Source organism: Maniola hyperantus, chromosome 14 (genome assembly GCF_902806685.2).
Source record: "Maniola hyperantus chromosome 14, iAphHyp1.2, whole genome shotgun sequence".
In the NCBI taxonomy this organism is placed as follows: domain Eukaryota; kingdom Metazoa; phylum Arthropoda; class Insecta; order Lepidoptera; family Nymphalidae; genus Maniola; species Maniola hyperantus.
The window spans coordinates 6,920,527-6,938,946 of NC_048549.1; the positions used below are offsets into that span (position 1 = coordinate 6,920,527).

Here is an 18,420-nt window from a genome sequence, read left to right on the forward strand (position 1 = left end):
TTTCACTAACTTGTTTTAACTTTTATGTAACGAAAGCTCAGTTTCTGAACGAACTGAAAGAAATGTGCATTCGTTACAAGGTTAGTTACTATACCCTAGGGCAGGGGTCGGCAACCTGCGGCTCTTTCGATGTAAAGTTACGGCTCTCCAGATTCATACAAATTAATTATTTTACTATCAAAACCCCTGAAATCGTGCAATCTATCCTTAACTAAGTAATTGAGATCTTCGGGTCAACATATTCGTGCGAGCAAGCGTTCGTTATCGTTAACATAAATAATGCCTACATATAGTACAAGACCGGTGGGGATGGCAATCAGGGTGGGAACGCCCCGCACAGCCCCCGCGCTAACCCGGTGCGGGGGCGTCCCCCCCGCCTCATACCGCGATTGCCATCTCGACCTGTGACATACTTCTACATCTTCATCCCTTCCCTTATTGGCAACAGGTTCGATTTCGGTAAATAAATTTTGATGTCTACCTTTTCTCAGGACAATTCATTATATGAGTTTCATTAATCACAAGGAAGGTTCATGTACCTAGATATTGTACCCACTGTAATATCATATTATTTTATCGATGTAAGCCCAAGATGGGCGGGTCAACTAGTAAATAATACAAGTCATAGTAAGTATAAATATTTTATTTACTGTATAAAAGCACATGCCCAATCAGTGTTAGAACTTATAATAAAAGAAAAATATTTTTAATACAAGAACACAATAAATAAATGTTTCATCCTGCTGCTATTAGTACATAATGTAGACTGTTAAAGTTCATAAGAAATTAGTATTCTTTGCACATAAGTAATTTGTTTAGTGTAGGTGAAAACTGCATTTAAATTCACAGTATAAGCGACTACACAATTCTAGGCAGTGGTTGTTTTTTTAATTATAATAGATGAGAAAATTCAACATAATTTGTTCATTTTTTGAGATTTTTATAAGGCATATTATTACTTTCTGCCATATTGTGACGTCGTAGCTGGATTCAATGTATTTTCAGAAAAATAATTGATTTTATAACACTAGCACAGATAATAATGAAGAAAATAACGTTAAATGCATATAATTTCCCTTACATACCGTAATTTTCTAGTCGGCATTGATACTTTCCTATTCTTTGAACACACTTAAATACATAAAAGGAAAAGGTGACTGACTGACTGACTGACTGATTTATCAACGTTCAAACTACTGGACGGATCAGGGTGAAATTTGGCATGCAGACAGCATGACGTAGGCATCCGCTAAGAATGAATTTTTGAAAATTCAACCCTTAAGGTTGTGAAATAGGGGTTCGAAATTTGTGTAGCCCACGCGGACAAAGCCGCGAGCATAAGCTAGTCATATATATACATTAATTTTATATCCTGTCAGATAAGAATTTATATAAAAGCTAATTAAGGCTCCACTTACAAGCAAGGAGTCTGTCATTAAAGAGAGTGGTAGTGTCACATAGTGCTTTACACTTATAATATTAAACTTTCATAAAATTGATTTCCTTCACTGAAGAGTTTGCAATAAGTATATTTATTAATAAGTAAGTTTATTAAGATACCAAAAAGATTTAATAAGTAATGCTCAAAATAATAAGAATATAATAAACATTGGCCCTGATTCTCTAGTCTCTCTCTAAACTAAATTTAGACTATCTGCATCCTTTTCTTTTTACTAATGCTAAAAAAGGAACGGAACATGACTTTCACATTTAAAGACTCTAAATTTTAATGCACAATACAAATTTAAACAGTAGGTTCACGAGTGCGTGCTAAAATCACGGGTTTTCCTTTTTACCATCTAAAAATTAAATTTAGAAATGCCAAACTGCTTCTGTCCTTTTCATATTACAATAGTAAAAAGAGGGTGTGAATACTCTAAAATTAGGTTGTGCTTAGAATCGGTGCCATTGTTAAATTGTGTTAAATAACTAAAAGAACCACACTCTCGCCATTCATGCAACTTATAAAAGTGACTTAAAAGTCTGTTGATTTGCCACCTCAAGCAGTTCAAATCTTATTCTTGGACATTTTAGTATTGACTTGCAAGCTTATCTTGGAGACAAATTAATTAAAATAACAAAGTCTGCTCAATACAAGTACATTGAGGGATAATTGAGCAAGCCGCGTGCAATGGCAAACAACCATTGACTTATATATATTACTTCGTATGGACAGGGCTATTGAACAAACAAAATGGCACCGACTCAGTGGAGCTTTAGCACCAATGCAACCTCAGTGACGTCTGGATTGCAAACGGGTCGTTCATTAGTATCTAAGAGTTCATTACAATCTCAATTGTTCTGATTGGCTGAATTTGTGCGATTCTGGTTTTTCGGGATCAACCTACTATTTTCATGTGTTGTATTGAGCAGATTTTCTGTTGCCTCTCTGTTTTGTCTTCGTACTTGCTCACAGTAACTCACTGGCACAGTCACAATATAAAATGTATTTAGTACCTACCATCACTGATATTAACATATTATGCCTCTGAGACCTGAGTACGCTAGAAGAGGTGTGCACATAAAATGACATTTATTCTTGTGCTGATTCGAAGCAACCCACTGGGCGTAAAAAGTGACACATTGTCAAATGGTCTTTGTGTTGACACTATGTTGACAGATGTCTGATCACTAACATATAGCAAAAAAGGCGAATTTCAAGTTGATTCAAAGACAGATGGCAATTGCAGCATACTTGTATTAGTTGAGGTCAGTATGCAACTTTAACCTTTGCATACTCTTCTCAGAAGCACTGAACCTTTTGCACAAAAATTACCACATCCATAGATAACCATAGATAACAGAAGTAATTAATTCTATTATGTATGATCACATCCATACCAGTGAGTTGTATGTAAACTTGCACTTAACATAAAAAGCTTGTTTTTAGTAACTACTAGAAATCATCATCATCAGAATCAAGTGCTGCTCTTCTTCGGTCAAACTTAACAGTGCTCGATGATTTAGGCATCTGTTGATTCAAGGATTCAAGCAGTTGAATCAGTTCTTGCTCAGATATTCTAGTGCTTACTTGTCCCATTTGGACCATCCTACAGATCATATTTTCAACCATAGCACCCTTCTCTGGTTTGCTTAATTTGATTGTGTTTACTGCAACAATACAAAAGCAAATCTTAAATTTAATCATTAATACTATGGCTTCCCACCCAAAAGTAGGCATTGTTGAAGTCAAAGCTTTTTATGGGGTACATAAATAATTGCTGTAATGGTGAAGCTTGATGATAATTAATTACAAAAACTTCAAACTAAAGCTACAAGGGTTCCAAGCCCACCCTGGCTTGAGAAGAAGTCCACAACAACCTCAGGCTAGTAGTGAAACATATAGTGAACATAATGAAATATAGATATTTATATAATACTGTTTCATATTAAAAGATATTGCCCAATTATATAGTAAAACCAGATGATGCTGCGACTCTGTTCATGTGGATTTAGGTTTTTAAAATCTTGTGGGAACCCTTTAAATTTCCTAGATTAAACTTAGTCCATATCTATTTCGGAGCTGAAAACTATCTCTGTACCAAATAGGTACTGCCCATGACTTTGTCCACTTAAATTTAGGCTTATAACTTTTAGATTTTCCAGGATAAAAGTAATCTAGGTCTATTCATCAGGACTCAACCTATCTCTGTATCAAATTTCGTCAAAATCGGTTAAACAGCTAACAGATGGCTGTGAAAAGCTTACAGACAGATAGATATGGATATACCATGTCCAATAATTAATTCAAACATTTACATCTTGCTCTGGCATCTTGACTCAAGGCTTGCGATAGTATTGAGTGTTTTGCCTCTTCCATCGCTTGCATTCGTTCTTCTTGAGCCTTAGCTTGGTTAGGATCACCTCCCTGGAATGATTACAGTTTTCAAATATAAAATCTGCTAAAGTTCTTGCAATTCACGAAGGCGAGTGGCTCATGCTTGTGTTCAAGTCGTATCGGTATAAGTAACATACACTGAATGTGTGTGTTTGTGAGCGCTTGCTCGCGACTGATTGATCCGACATGCATGCACACTTACGTTTTACAGTTCATTCTTGTTTTACAGTTCTTGAACTGTAATGATTTTAGTTTAAGATGCAGGTGATACTATACTTTTTTAATGCTAGGTAATGACATTAGTATTAAACAGATATCAGTGGGAACACCTGCTTTCATTGTGGATGGGGTAAAGGGTTTTTTGTTTATTGTACTAACAACAAGAACTACATAGGATTTAATAAGTTTGATGTTACCTACAATTGTATAGAAATTAACCCAGCAAAGAAAAGTTTGATGAAATCAAATTTTGTAAAAATCAAGGATTTGAATTAACTATTTAGACCTCAGATTACCAAAGCAAAATGCATCATCACAATTATACAAATTGTGCATCTAAGCGGAGAATTGGAGATATTTATTTAGAGTGATAAATAGGTATGATAAATGTATAGGTATAAATAGAATGTAATGGTTCGTTATCATAGACTTATAAGTCTCGTTATTTGTGCAGCAATTTTAGGTAGCCATATTTTATGAGAAGCGCCAAGCTAATGCCCACACAAAACTAGGATGACTATAATATGTACTATGTAAAAACTCAGAAATAATCACATTGGAATTAAATATTAAAGAACTTATCCCATATTTTAAAGCTGATCTACAATTAGTAAAATGTTTAGTACCTAATGACATAACCTCATTCGAAGATTCTTACCCCATGTTGCGCCTGTAACTGAGCCAAACGCTGCTGTCTTATTTTATCCAATTCTGGATCAGCCATTTTTCTAGCTGTTTATAAATTTTTACCAAGGTTTGTTTGAAATTTTCAAACAAAAAGTTCGGTTCGACGATTTAAATCTACACAAAACACAAACATAAACCCTTGTTCTGAGCGTAAGTATAATAATTTATACTCTGTAGGCCGATTGTCTAAAACCTGCCGCAATCGCGCAGCAGTTCACTTCTGTGGTGACAAGTGACAACACTTGGATGAACAATGACCTAGTATATAGTAGATAATCTATGACAATGACCTAGGAAATTGTTTACTCATTGTGGATGAATGATCTATGTGACAACAAGTCAAAAAAACCATAGACAATACAAGGCTCTTTTGTTTTGTGCTCAAGGAATTTGTAGGTACCTACCTACCTACTCATAGAGATATTTACTACCACAGAATATATAATAGTACTAACGTATACTACATGGTGCCATCTTGCGAAGTGTTACCAACATGCACCAACGCTATCCCCCTAATTGCAGTGTTGCTAAGAAAAAAAATCTGAAATTCAGTTTTTGTTAAATATTACAGCCTTTCCATATAAATAATACATACGATGTATTGTAATAAATAGCATAAATGTGTCTGCATCACATTTATAGGTAAATTTAGTATTTGTGGGTTTGTTCGGCATTACTTCGTCCGATTGATTTGAAGCTTTGTAGTTTCTCAACACTTAGTTACATGAAAAATTCTGTAGTAGATACTTATAGTACCATCAATGTGTATAGGTGTCCGGTGTCACAGGAGTCACACTGCAACGCAAGCTAGGCATCAGTTACAGTGCGACAAGGCTCTCTTAGCACTTGAATGACATTGACAGGGGGCGCTGTTGGAGAACAGGAACAAAGGCTTAGAATGTTCCTCAGACTTGATTCATAATCTGAGCAATGTTCAAACCATCACTGGTTCAAACAAGTCAAACAAGAACAAAGGGGACACTTTACGGCAACGTTAGTTCCGATTTTCGCCACGCGTCACAATAGCCTTGTCGCACTGTACTTGGTATTTAATAAATGAATCTGCTTTATCCAGTTATTTATTAGCTTTAACTTCCAAGAAATCATTTTAACTATTAACACTGTCATGCCATTGAAGTGTCTGATATTCAATTTTACCATAAGGATTACAAAATGCAAGTACGGCCAATTTATTAACTGCCACTGACAATCTTCCAAAAGCAACTAAACTTGCAGGACGAAATAATGTTGCGTAGTTGTTTAGACACCGCAACATGTACATTGCATGGAATTTTACTGGATCACCTGAAAATATTGGGTTTATTTAATCTAAGTATTAATGCTGTACTGTGATTGACTGACTTCATGTTCAGGAGGTACCCAGATTTTTTTTCAAAATTAAAATATACATCTGTGTAGCACTAATACATTTCTAAACCAGGACTTGTAGATTATTTTTGAAATAACTGTGACACACAGACAGACAGATGGACAGAAATATTGAACTAAACTACAAGGGCTCCTTGTTTTATTACAGAATCCTAAAAATATAACACTTACCTGGATATACTAGAAAATCGGCTCCAAATTTAGATCCTGATGTCATATAAAATCCCTTTTGCCACAAGTCTTTGAAAATGGCATACCGACTTGCACCTTTTTTGTCAAATACACTTGGTTGCAATATGTTTAGTGAAACTTGTTTTGTCTCTAAAAATAAAATACAGGATGAGTCTTTGTAAAGTGCACACTGAAATAGGGTGAAATTAGACTCAATTTTATCTATGGAAAACAAAGTAAAATGAAACTTATTAGTAAATGTGGACCATACATAGAAAAAAAATTGGAAAACCACATGGGAAGTTGTTAAATATTTCTTTAAAATTTAACGACAGAGTGTGGCTACTTCCGTTGTACACAATCTCTAAACTAAACCAAAATGCCCAAGTCTAAATCTATTCCTATCCCTTTCATAATGCTGTTGCTTGCGGAAAAGGACAGCACTAAATTTAGACCTGTTAATTTAGTTTAGTTTAGAGATTGTGTACAAGATAATCGGCCCCAATGTAATATTAATAACCTGAGATCAAATAGGTACCTGTTTCTAAATAATGTTCAGTTGGTAAATGAACAAGAATATGTGCTGGTGCCAAATTAGTTAGTTTATTTATTTCTTCTTGCAATAATGCATCTTTATCAATAATTACATCTGTAAATAATAAATTGTTATTATTTTTAACCATTAATTTAAAAAGTGGAGTGCGCCTAAAATGTTTCTAATAAATAGGTAATACAACTTGCAATTAAGTTACTTAAAATTTTATTGAAAACCCTTACTAGATATTCCCTTGGACATCATCTTTTGTTTTTTTCCTGCAACAATAATGTCCAGTTTTTGAGATAACTGTTCAATTTTCCGCTTACGCAAAGCCTCAGCCTGTTCAGCCAATGTTCTGTATGAATTTTTATAATATTATTATTATTAGGTTACCATAAAATTAATTAGAGTAAGTCGGACCAGCACATGAAGGGTTCCATACCATCCTACAAGAAATTACATGAAATAACACTTTTTAATTTATTTTTGTGATATTATCATCAATTCACAGTTTTTGGATAAAAATCCAACCTTTTGCTTGTGCTATGACTGCTACCTGCCCAATGATTGTTTCTACGTCAATGAAGTAACCTGTAGTATAGGTGTAGGATCTATAGGTTTTAACTCCTTTGACCGGTCTTGACAGATAGACAATGAAGCGATCCTTTAAAGGTTCCTTTTTAGGGTTCCGTACCTCAAAAGGAAAAAGGGAACCCTAAGTGCGCGAGTCTGACTGGCACTTGGCTGATTTTTTTTTATCTGGAGATACAAGAATAATAAAATTGTTGAAATAAGTACAACTAATCAGAAAATAGAATTTAATTATTGTACTGGCATTGGAAAATTATAATACTTTTATAATTATTATTTATTAACTACCTATACATTTTATAATAACAGTGCAAAGTATTAAAAGTATTATAATAATAGTGCAAATATATAAGCATAAGCCATAGTTAAATAGGCAAGCATATACTTATTTTACTATTTAATGAAATTGACAAAAAAAAAAAATTAAATACCTACTTCTCATTTATTTTTTCTATTTGGTGTTTTTGCTCATTCGAGAGATTGTCATTCAATTTCGGCAGTTCTATCAACTCACAAATTCCATTTTCAACTAACAATGCTGCTTCCTCAGACATCAAAGCCATTGGCAATCCTAGGGAATAGCAATATACATATAAAAATTTCACAGCTATTTTAGTATTTCATAAAAAGCTAATTTTAGGATTTCTTTGAAATCTAAAAATATTACCAACTCTCTCTTACTAGCACTGTTTAATTAGTTAAAGTAACTTACCCTGAAAGTCGTTTTGACGTGGAAATGATGGAACTGATCCAATTAATGTACCGCATATTCGATGATTTACCCGAACATTATGCCAATCTAAAATAAAAAAGAAACTGAGTATGAGTTAAAGACAAACCATAGAAGTGAAATATATATATTTTTAATGTATACCTATATTTTAAGTAGCTACCTATAAGTAGATTTATTACAGAATTACAGTATTACAGAAGTAATAAATTGTTTTAACTAGATGATGCCAGTGACGTCAAGTAGATTCTGTTTTCTTATTAATCCTGTGGGATTAGATTTTCCGGGATAATAAGTAACCTAGGTCTTCGGAATGCGATCAAATTTTGTCAAAACTGCATTTTCGCATTTTTAATACAGATTTTTCACAACCTTTTATACTGACTCACCATCTGAATTCCAGATATAAGCTATCCCATTGCTCACATATAATGTTATCATCATTGAATTATTATAATGTTATCATCATAGAATTATTACAATAATATGTACTTTATCCATACTTTATCATGTTTAATTTTTATAGACTGTAGCAGTATAATAATATGAATAGGTAGTCTTATTTTTTTGATTTATTATATGGCGTAACATACTCCCAAAAAGTCCAATACCAAATAAATAAATTCACAATAAATTATTTATAATATTGTTGGAAAATTGAAAATAATTGTTATGTTGTTGTTTGTTGACTTTTATCTTTTATTTCGGTGAATTCGGTGTTTGTTGACTCTTGCTTGTAAAAAGTAGGTACCTACTCTGTGCTCTTGCTCTTCCCACAGGACTTTTTGGTTTTTTTTTTACTCGTTTTACGGCTCTGCCCTCTGGGTATCTGGATTCTAGCCCTTTTTGAGCCTTTGCGTAGGACTGTTTTTTTTAACTGGCTTTACGGCTCTGGAGTCCAGCATTTTTGAGCCTGTCCATAGGACTCTTCCTATGACGTGCTAAAGAATAAAAACACTGTGACGTGCTAAGACTATCTTTTTTACTTTTTTTCTGGTTGTTATGACTATCATGATCTTGATTCATGATTATTCTCCACAGATTAATAGAGGTCCCCAAACCAAATAGGTACGTTTTCTTGGTACACAAAACACTTTTTTTTTTTTTTTTTTTTTTTAATTTATTTTACGGCCCTGGATAACAGTCCTTTAAGGCCTACACAAAACACTATAATTATACTCCCTTAGATTAGTTATATTAAAGATTAGGTAGGTACTCTAGCTGGTCATTGTGAATTTTACGGTTCAAAAGGACTAGGCCTAGAACCCAGAGCCGTAAGCGTAAAATCTTGATCCCGTGAAAACCAGTTCCTTTTTATCCGGATTACTGGTCTGTGGTTTTTTTTTTTTATATAAAAAAAAAATAAGTTGTGTAAATTAAAAAAAAAAAAAAATAAGTTGTTATCGTATGATTTTCTCCGGTATAAACTGTAAACTATAATATCGGTTATTATTATGGATTACCTATCGAATACCAAGATGTTAACGTTGTAGTCGTAATTTTGTCAAGTTTTAAAGAAAAATCTCCCACAGCTACTGACAGTTTGGCAGATTACATAACCTCTAAAAAGCTGTACCTCTAACCAAAAAATGGTATCTAGGACTGTTTTAGTAGGTAAGCTTAATTTTATTTTTGTGATTTAGATTCATATCTTATATTTCATATGTTTTGAAAATAATCATTATAATATCAATCTTAAGATATTCTGTGTGAATACCTACACCTCTAGGCCAAAAGTGTTTCAACCATAAGAATACTTTTATTTTTTTTGTGATGTAACCACAAATCCAAGGTCCTAGGTCCTAGGATCCTAGGCCAACGGGAAGTAGGGTGGTTGTACCAGTCCCAAACCAGTGATTTGTAGTTGACCACTTACACCTAAAAGTCAATATATTAAGAATTTGCGCCAGTATCTATAGATTTTTAGATCTAGGTTGCCCCTTTATATCTTTGAGACTACTATTCTGTAATACCAGTGAATTAGTAGTAGTGAATTCACAGTGAATTAAACCTACTGATGAGTAACATAGGCTACTTTTTATCCCAGAAAATCAAAGAGTTCCCACAAGATTTTTAAAAACCTAAATCCACGCATACAAAGTCGCAGGCATCAGCTAGTCTAAATATCTAAAAGGAAAATGATCTATCAACGCACAGCTCAAACAACTGGACGGGTCGGGCTGAAATTTGCCATGCCGATAGCTATAATGATGTAGACATCCACTAAAAAAAAGATTTTTTGAAAATTCAACCCAATTCAAGTAGGTAAAATAGGGGCTTAAAATTTGGTGAACTGATGCGCGACTGCTGTGCGGGTATAGCGCTGCAGTCGCACGTTTTTATTTATATGGAATTACGAAGCTGCCCTGCCGCAGCTGATTATATTTTACCTCTTAGGTGGTGGCACAGGTTTTGTCGGGTCTCGTTTGAATAAGCTCCTAAAAGCAAACAACTTCAATGTTATAAATGTGTCCAGAATGCCTGCAGCTAATAATGTATCTTGGACTGCAATAGAAAGTTCTGGTTTGCCGTCAGCCACTAGTGCTGTTGTGAATCTTGCTGGACAGCAATTTATGGATTTTACTAAAGCATGGACATCAGGGTAAGTGTCCCGACGCCCTCTCATGACTGTAGTTTGTTCAGTAACACAAAATAACAGCAAAATTTTATTTTTACTAGATCATGCCTGTGACTTCATTGCATGGCTTCAGCTTTTAAAAATCCTGGTTTTCCTTTGATTTTTGAGGATAAAAAGAAGCAGGACACAACCTATCTCTGTACCAAGTAGATGATACCCACAACTTCGTTCACATGGATTTACTTAGAGTTTTTTTAAACCATTCGAATTTCCCATGGGAAGTTTTCGTGGGAGTTTTCCAAGACATAAAGAAGCCTTCATCTGTCCCCGGGTTGCAAGCTATCTCTGTTCCTTTCGTCAAAATCTGTGAAAAGCTAGCAGACTTACAACATATTAAGTAAGGATATCAATAATTTCTATGGTAGCCTTAAATAGTTAAAAAACTGGCCAAGTGCAAGTCTGACTCGAGCACCATATTTTTTCGACATTTTGTACAATAAATCAAAAACTATTTAAACTTTTTCATGTATGGGAGGCAGCACTGAATACTAATTTAATTGAATTTCAAATATAATATTTGGTTTTGGGGTCAGCGTTCTACAACCGTACGTACCAAAATACCATATAAACATACCAAAATTTCAGTTTTGTAACTCATTTCAGAGCTAGAGAGCTGTGACACGTGGGCAGACACGTACTTAGGGTATGGAACCCTAAAAAGGAAACATGGACCACATAGTACACTTTTTGAATCCAATTTTTCTATTTTCAGCTTTAAACAAAATGTTTATAATTCTCGAGTTTATACAACAAGAGCATTAGCTACAGCCATAAATAAGAGTCAACAGCAACCTAAAGTGTTCGTGCTAGTTACGGGTGTGGGCGCGTACGAGCCATCAGAAACTACTAAATACGATGAATCAAGCCCAACAACAGGTCAAGATTTCTTTTCACAGCTACTCGTTGATTGGGAAAAGGCTGCTAGTGTAAATCCACCTGTAAGACTGGTAAGTGGAATTATATATTTTGTACACTAGCTGATGCCCGCGACTTCGTTCGCGTGGATTTATGTTTTTAAAAATCCTGTGGGAACTCTTTGATTTTCCGGGATAAAAAGTAGCCTATGTCACTCCTCTTTAACCAATCAACTATCAATTATCTACCCATGCAAAAAATCACGTCAATCCGTTGCTCCGTTGCAATGTGATTGAAGGACAAATGGGTAGTGATAATATAATATGTAGGTAGTAATAATACTTATTGTAAATTATTTATGGTAGAACTGCCCTCGACTTCGTCCGCGTGGATTAAGCTTCTTAAAATCCCGTGGTAAAACGTTTTTCTGGGATAAAAAGTGTTTTTTTTCTTTACGTGTGCTGTAAGACCTAACTACTTGCCAAATTTCATGATTCTAGGTCAACGGGAAGCACCCTATAGGTTTTCTTAACAGACACGATAGACAGACAGACAACAAAGTGATCCTATAAGGGTTCCTGTTTTCCTTTTTAGGTACGGAACCCTAAAAATCGATAGACGTTGGGGTGCCAAGGCGTAGTATGGTGACTTTGCACCTTTGAAAGCTCAGCGTTGGAAGACCTCGCACTAGGTGGACAGCGGCTCCCTGCGACTCTTTGCAGTCCGCCGCTGGATTCAGGAAATCCCTGCAAGTGACCTAGTCCAGCTGTGGACGACGACGTCTATCGGGTACCCCATCATCGGCAGTTGTATATTATTTTTCAGTACACCCTAGGGTGGCCCTGTGAGACCACAATTATTGTTTAATTGTAAATAAATTATGAGAAATGCTTTTTAATATTTCAGGTAATTATTAGGTCTGGTGTTGTAATTGGTCGTGAGGGTGGAATGATTAAAAACATGTTCTTGCCATTTTACCTCGGACTTGGAGGGCCAATTGCCTCTGGCAAACAATTTCTACCATGGATACATGTAGAAGATCTGATAAGATTAATACAATTCTCTATAGAATGCCAAGAAGTTAAAGGCATACTCAATGGCGTTGCTCCTCATATCATCACAAATGCGGAATTCACAAAGGTAATAAACGTACTTTAGATTTTAGATAGATTAAAAAATTCATACTCATCCTTACTAAACTAAATATCATAAATGTGAGGTGAGTGTGGCTGTATTTTTTTACGGTTTAATTGCTGAATATGGTATTTGGCCATGTCGAAAATAAATTATTTTTCTATGATTAAATAGAGGGTCTTTTAAAATACGTAAGATCCACGTCCTTTATTAGTTGTATAAAATAAAAATAAAAATCTTTTTTATTCAAATAAACTCTTACAAGTACTTTCGAATCGACGGATGCATCTACCACTGTGTGTGTATGTGTGATATGATAACCATTTTAAATTATCGATTAAAGTAATAAAAAGGATGTCAAATGATTGTGACGTCACTTAGCGGTATTTCCTAGAATCTCGCATTTTGACGTTTGATAAAAAGTTACTGATTTGACTAGTTGTCAATACCGGTAGGGCGATTGTCTAAAACCTGCATCAATCATTATTACAATCTCAATTGTTCTGATTGGCTGAATTTGTGCGATTCTTGTTGCAACAATGCATTTTGGCCAATAGTGAACGAGCATAAACCAATCAGAGATGATTGCGATCGTGACATTGTAGCTGTCAAACAACCGCGGTAGGGCCAGCGGGGCGATTGTCTAAAACCTGCATCAATCATTATTACAATCTCAATTGTTCTGATTGGCTGAATTTGTGCGATTCTTGTTGCAACAATGAGCAACAATGCATTGTGGCCAATAGTGAGCGAGCATTAACCAATCAGAGATGATTGCGATCGTTACATCATAGCTGTCAAACAACCGCGGTAGGGCCACAGGATTCACGACTGGCACAGAGATAGCTTGACCCTAGAGATCGAAATGGGATACTTTTAATCCTTTCTAGGTTCTGAGAATTCCTACTGGATTAAAAAACATCTAAATCCTTGCATATAAAATCAGGTACTAAAATTCCAGTTGAGTTTCAAATTAAAAATTGGTTCAGTTGTTTTCAAAACAAACTTTCTTTTATGAACACTTTTTTTGTGATGTAACCACAAATTCACGGTTTTCGGATTTTTCTCCTTACGCGTGTGCTACCGAGGACTAAGCGAGGACTACCCGAGACGCCTAAAGAGAATGTATTCTCGACCTCGCTTCTTGATAGGCAATAAAAAGTTGAGTGCTAGCTCCTAAAGAGGAGCAGCCGCTACAAATCACAAATATATAAAAAAAAAATTATAGTCCACTTGTGGCGCAATCTCAATGATTCTCTATTCTTTTTTAGGCTTTCGCTAAAGCACTATCCCGCCCTGCCATCTTTCCAGTGCCAGAGTTCATATTGAATTTCCTTCTGAATGAGGAGAGAGCGATGTTGTTAACAAAAGGACAACATGTTACGCCGAAACGAACCTTGGAGTATGGATTCAAGTTTAAATATCCTAAGATTGAGGATGCGTGTGCAGAATGTGCCCATTTGTTTCCCAAAAACTAATCAGTTTACAGTACGCGGCAGAAAATATTGTACATCGTCCCTTAGAAAGAGATTGTCTCTGTGGTTGAGACCGACAAAACGTCACATAGGTATGAGTGACAAAGACAACGAAATCTCAGTCTAAATGTCGATGTAAAATATTTCTTGCCGGCTACTGTAGTCCGAGTTCCCATAGTACATTTAGTGCCCGCAAAACAAGTACAGTGGACCCCCGGTAATCCGGCCCCTGTCTAATCCGGCGCCCCCTGTAATCCGACATGGTCTGTTATTTATTATTGAATATTTTTTTGTTAATTTTCGCTAATGCATGATTGAATAAGTTATAACTAGTAGGTACGCACTACCAACTATTGTGCTCCTCGCGTAGGGTATTTTGTTATGATTCTGATTGCTTAGTTTGAATTTGAAGTTTGAATACATAATGAAGTATGATTTGTACTTCAGAGTACATATGTATAACATATAGAATCTTATCATTGGATCTGTAATTTGTCGGATTACAAGGTACTCTTTTGGGAAAAAATCCGGACTATAGGGGGTCTTAGGCATTACTCTATAATCCGACAAATTCGATAGTCCGACACTGCCCTGCAAAATGGTTGTCGGATTACCGGGGGGTCCACTGTAGTCCAATCTGAACTAGGGGTGTGCGCCGAAGCTTCAATCGTCGGCGGCGGGCGCCGGTCAAAAATCGGCGGCGGCGGCGTGATTTCGGCGTGACTTCGGCGTGAAGAATTGAAATAAAACTGCATAATTTGATTTGAGATTTATTTCTATTAGAGAAACAGTCTTGTTTTTACCAATATCTCTAGCATAAACATTGGTATAAAATTGCACAATCAACAAATATCAGCAAAATAGCAGTAAGTAAGTAATTGTTACTAACGCCAAAAATAAAAACAAACAAAAATAAACGGCGGTAATTATGATCAACAAATATAAAATTTTTGTTAAAATTTCCACAATCAGAAAAATAAAAGTAATTATAAGTAGGTAATGGCTGTTTTACAACAGCAGTAATTATCATTGAAAAATATAAGTTTGGCACCAAAATTAACAGTAAACCAAGATCAGCATAATAAAAATAAAATTAATTAACGGCTGCCTTGCAACGGCTGTAATTATCATGCACAAATATAATTTTGTCCACTCGTGATGGACTTAAACGAGACCTTTTTGCCGTTACTGTCAAACCGGCAATAGAAAACACTCTCTCGCTGGGCGTGCTTGTAGCAGGCACTGATAAAATAGCCTTCGCTAATTTGTACAGTAACGGAAATGCTGCTTGTCTTTCTTGCCAATATTTAATAACATTGCCGTCTTTCAAATCACTGGCATTACAAGATACCAAATACTTCAGGCATTCTTTCTCAATAAAATCTTGTCCATCATCATTAAACGTAACTGCATGTTTTTCAACAAGTTTGACCAGAAAATTGTCTTGGTCACCTTTATTTGACGTACTAGAGCGGCTGAATTGCGCCTCAAGTTCACACGCTGGCACTACTTCTTTGATGCAGTTGACCAAAAAGTCCACTCTTGTCGTATTGTTACTTTCCATAAAATTATCTATTTCTTGTAATTTTGTAAATCTGCAATCTAGCAAAGCAGCTGCTACAATAATTTTGGTGATTGGGAATCTGTGATTGAGCATTTCCGCCATATTTCTTTTCATATGCAACATTACTAACTTTTCATCGTCATTCAAAGCTTCACATGCATCTTTTATTTCTGATCTGAACACTAAGGCGAAATTGATTGAGCAATTTGTCTGTGTACATAAAACTTCCGTAATTGGTTTAAATTTTGTCAAAAACTTAGTCAGATCTTCAATGAGTTCCCATTCCTTATCATCAAATTTAAGTTCCGACATGTTATATTTTGCAAGCATGGCGTTCACTGGTTTTCGGTTGCACTTACTACTTAAACTTTGTAGCATCGATAAAGTACTGTGCCAACGAGTGGGTGTTGCTGATTTAATCGATGGCACAGATAATGATGCTGATGATGTAGTGGCTCTAGAGAAATAAACCTCAGTCCCCTCGTCTGACGGTACGTCTGACTCTGGTACAGGATCAAATGGAAAGTTCTCGTCATCTTCAAGGTGGTCATGAACATCATCAATTTCTGTCAAAATTCGGCGCTGTTCCTTGTCAGCTTCTTCTTCAATTTCAGGCAATCTATATCTCAGTGTTTTGACAACTTTCTTGCATTTTACCACGAGATTTTGTACTTGGGGAGTTTTTTTGATACCGTCTACTGTTACAAGATTATGCAAACCGTGTCCCAGACATAAGTGGCTTTGAATTCCTTGCAAATTTTGAGATATGCGCTTTACATTTGCTCCAGAATCAGTAACAAGATACAAAGACTTTCCTTCGAGGCCAAAGGAAGATATAATACCTTGAGTAAATGCACTTAAAGCTTCTCCAGTCTTTTTGCCCTCAAATAATCTTGTAGCCAAAGTATAATTTTGCATTTCATTGGCATCATCTGCTATATATTGCAGAGTATACGTTATGTAGCTGCAACGTCGGTAAAGATCTTGCCAAAGATCTGTTGTAAGAGCTGCATGGGTTCCAATTTTTGCCAGGATATCTTGCTTGATGTGTGCTAGCATGCAGTCGTATATATCACTTAACGCCTCTCTAGAAACGGTGGTTCGAGAAGGTAAATCTTCTATTTTGTATATGACATTATATTTGATCAGGAAGTCTTTGAACCCCTCATTACTAACAGTATCGAATGCTGTGAGGGATCGACAGAGCCACAAACATAAATCCCTTGCAAGCATCCACTTATTTTGGCTTTTTGAAGATGATGGAGCAGATGTCGTCGGACGTGATAGTGATACTTTGAAAAATGTTGTTAAACTTTTGGATGTCGCAGCAGCAGGGTTTTTTTCTTCCAATAATGAATGGTCGTCTTTCAAATGGCGTATCAAATTTCCTGTACTCGCTTTAGAACTGTAGGACTTAATTTTGACACTGAAAAAAAAATAGAACAACAACTTATATGTAGTACGTACTTAATATTATTGAAAATATTGAAATTCGAAAATAATTCGATATTTTTACTCACCATCCAAACGGACTGTCAGGGACCTGATTTTTCGCATTTTCTAGACAGCTCGAGCAAAAAACTTGTTCAGTAAACACATATTTTCTTTTGCCTTCGTTTTCAAGTATTAATTGTCCGAAGTATTTCCACGAAAAACTGTTTTTTGATTTAGAAAATAGTGGATTTACAGTAAAATGTTTTATTTTTACTTTGTTTATATCAATTTTATCGCTATTTTCTTCCATAACTGATAAGCAATTGTAACGTACTTAAAAACGCGTCTATTACGTAACACAAAGAGCAAGTAAATGAACGAAGCGGGTGGAACGGTCAACGGGGGTGTGCGGTGAGTGCGATCTCAAAAGGCGGCATGAATCAAAGGCGCGGTGCGGTACTCGTATCAAAGTAGCGCGGTGTCTGCGCAGCGTATCTATGTGAGGGAGTTCCCCGCTCGGTTATTCGATAATAATAATAAGTCGCGCCGATTTTACGCCGACGGGCGATCGGGCGGCGGCGGCGTCAAAAGAATGTCGGCGGCGGCGGCGGGTCGGCGCGGCGCACACGTCTAATCTGAACACGAGGCGTATGACTGCGCATAGTACAAAAACAGATCTCAGCCGGGCTTGTGTATTTAATATTTATTCTTTATCTGTATTGCTTAACTTCAAATTGGACTACCTACTTGTTTTGCGCATACTATAGTGTAGTACACGATAGGTTGAAATGGCAATCGGGGAGGGAACGCCCCGCACACCCGCACAGCCCCCCGCGCTAACCCGGTGCAGGCGAGCGCGAGTGACGTGCGGGTTTGCGCGGTATCCCCCCGCCTCGCACCCGGATTGCCATCTCAACTTGTCGCGGCCTATACTTACTATACCTACTCGTATCTTAGACACGCGAACAGTTTCTCATTTTTAGCAATGACACTTTCGTAGACGTATTGTGAATGAAATTGTTGAAATAGAGTTTTAAAATTAAATTATATCAGGATTGTAAGATATTCAGATTTTATAAGCTTTAATATTTTGTTTTAAATTAGATTAATAAATGTTTTATGAAATAATAAAGGATGAATTTTTATTGTTAATCGTA

The 18,420-nt window shown here is 35.8% G+C and overlaps 6 protein-coding genes across 6 annotated transcripts in view; 1 reads left to right on the plus strand and 5 right to left on the minus strand.

Annotated features, from left to right (window-relative positions):
- The window catches only part of Pfdn4 (prefoldin subunit 4), a 331,489-nt gene that overhangs the window by 204,673 nt on the left and 108,396 nt on the right, over nt 1–18,420 (minus strand). The gene's annotated exons all lie outside the window — the stretch shown is intronic.
- LOC117988228 (ommochrome-binding protein-like) overlaps nt 1–18,420 on the minus strand; it is a 259,232-nt gene that overhangs the window by 12,866 nt on the left and 227,946 nt on the right. The window lies entirely within an intron of this gene.
- Nucleotides 628–4,920, minus strand: PDCD-5 (programmed cell death 5). The gene is made up of 3 exons (XM_069503029.1): nt 4,716–4,920; nt 3,760–3,868; nt 628–3,111 (listed from the first exon to the last, which is right to left on the minus strand). The coding sequence occupies exons 1-3, from the start codon at nt 4,779–4,781 to the stop codon at nt 2,897–2,899; spliced, it is 390 nt and encodes a 129-aa protein (XP_069359130.1). The 5' UTR covers nt 4,782–4,920; the 3' UTR covers nt 628–2,896.
- Tsen34 (tRNA splicing endonuclease subunit 34) lies at nt 5,810–8,912 on the minus strand. Its single transcript, XM_034975343.2, has 7 exons — nt 8,553–8,912; nt 8,146–8,232; nt 7,869–8,004; nt 7,082–7,197; nt 6,843–6,953; nt 6,305–6,454; nt 5,810–6,049 (listed from the first exon to the last, which is right to left on the minus strand). The coding sequence occupies exons 1-7, from the start codon at nt 8,605–8,607 to the stop codon at nt 5,853–5,855; spliced, it is 852 nt and encodes a 283-aa protein (XP_034831234.1). The 5' UTR covers nt 8,608–8,912; the 3' UTR covers nt 5,810–5,852.
- Nucleotides 9,512–18,395, plus strand: LOC117988226 (epimerase family protein SDR39U1). The gene is made up of 6 exons (XM_034975342.2): nt 9,512–9,777; nt 10,561–10,765; nt 11,514–11,748; nt 12,563–12,796; nt 14,062–14,913; nt 17,910–18,395. The coding sequence occupies exons 1-5, from the start codon at nt 9,753–9,755 to the stop codon at nt 14,266–14,268; spliced, it is 906 nt and encodes a 301-aa protein (XP_034831233.1). The 5' UTR covers nt 9,512–9,752; the 3' UTR covers nt 14,269–14,913; nt 17,910–18,395.
- On the minus strand, nt 14,908–17,897 carry LOC117988523 (E3 SUMO-protein ligase ZBED1-like). Its single transcript, XM_069503167.1, has 2 exons — nt 17,350–17,897; nt 14,908–17,255 (listed from the first exon to the last, which is right to left on the minus strand). Exons 1-2 carry the CDS (start codon nt 17,571–17,573, stop codon nt 15,359–15,361), a joined length of 2,121 nt encoding a protein of 706 aa, XP_069359268.1. The 5' UTR covers nt 17,574–17,897; the 3' UTR covers nt 14,908–15,358.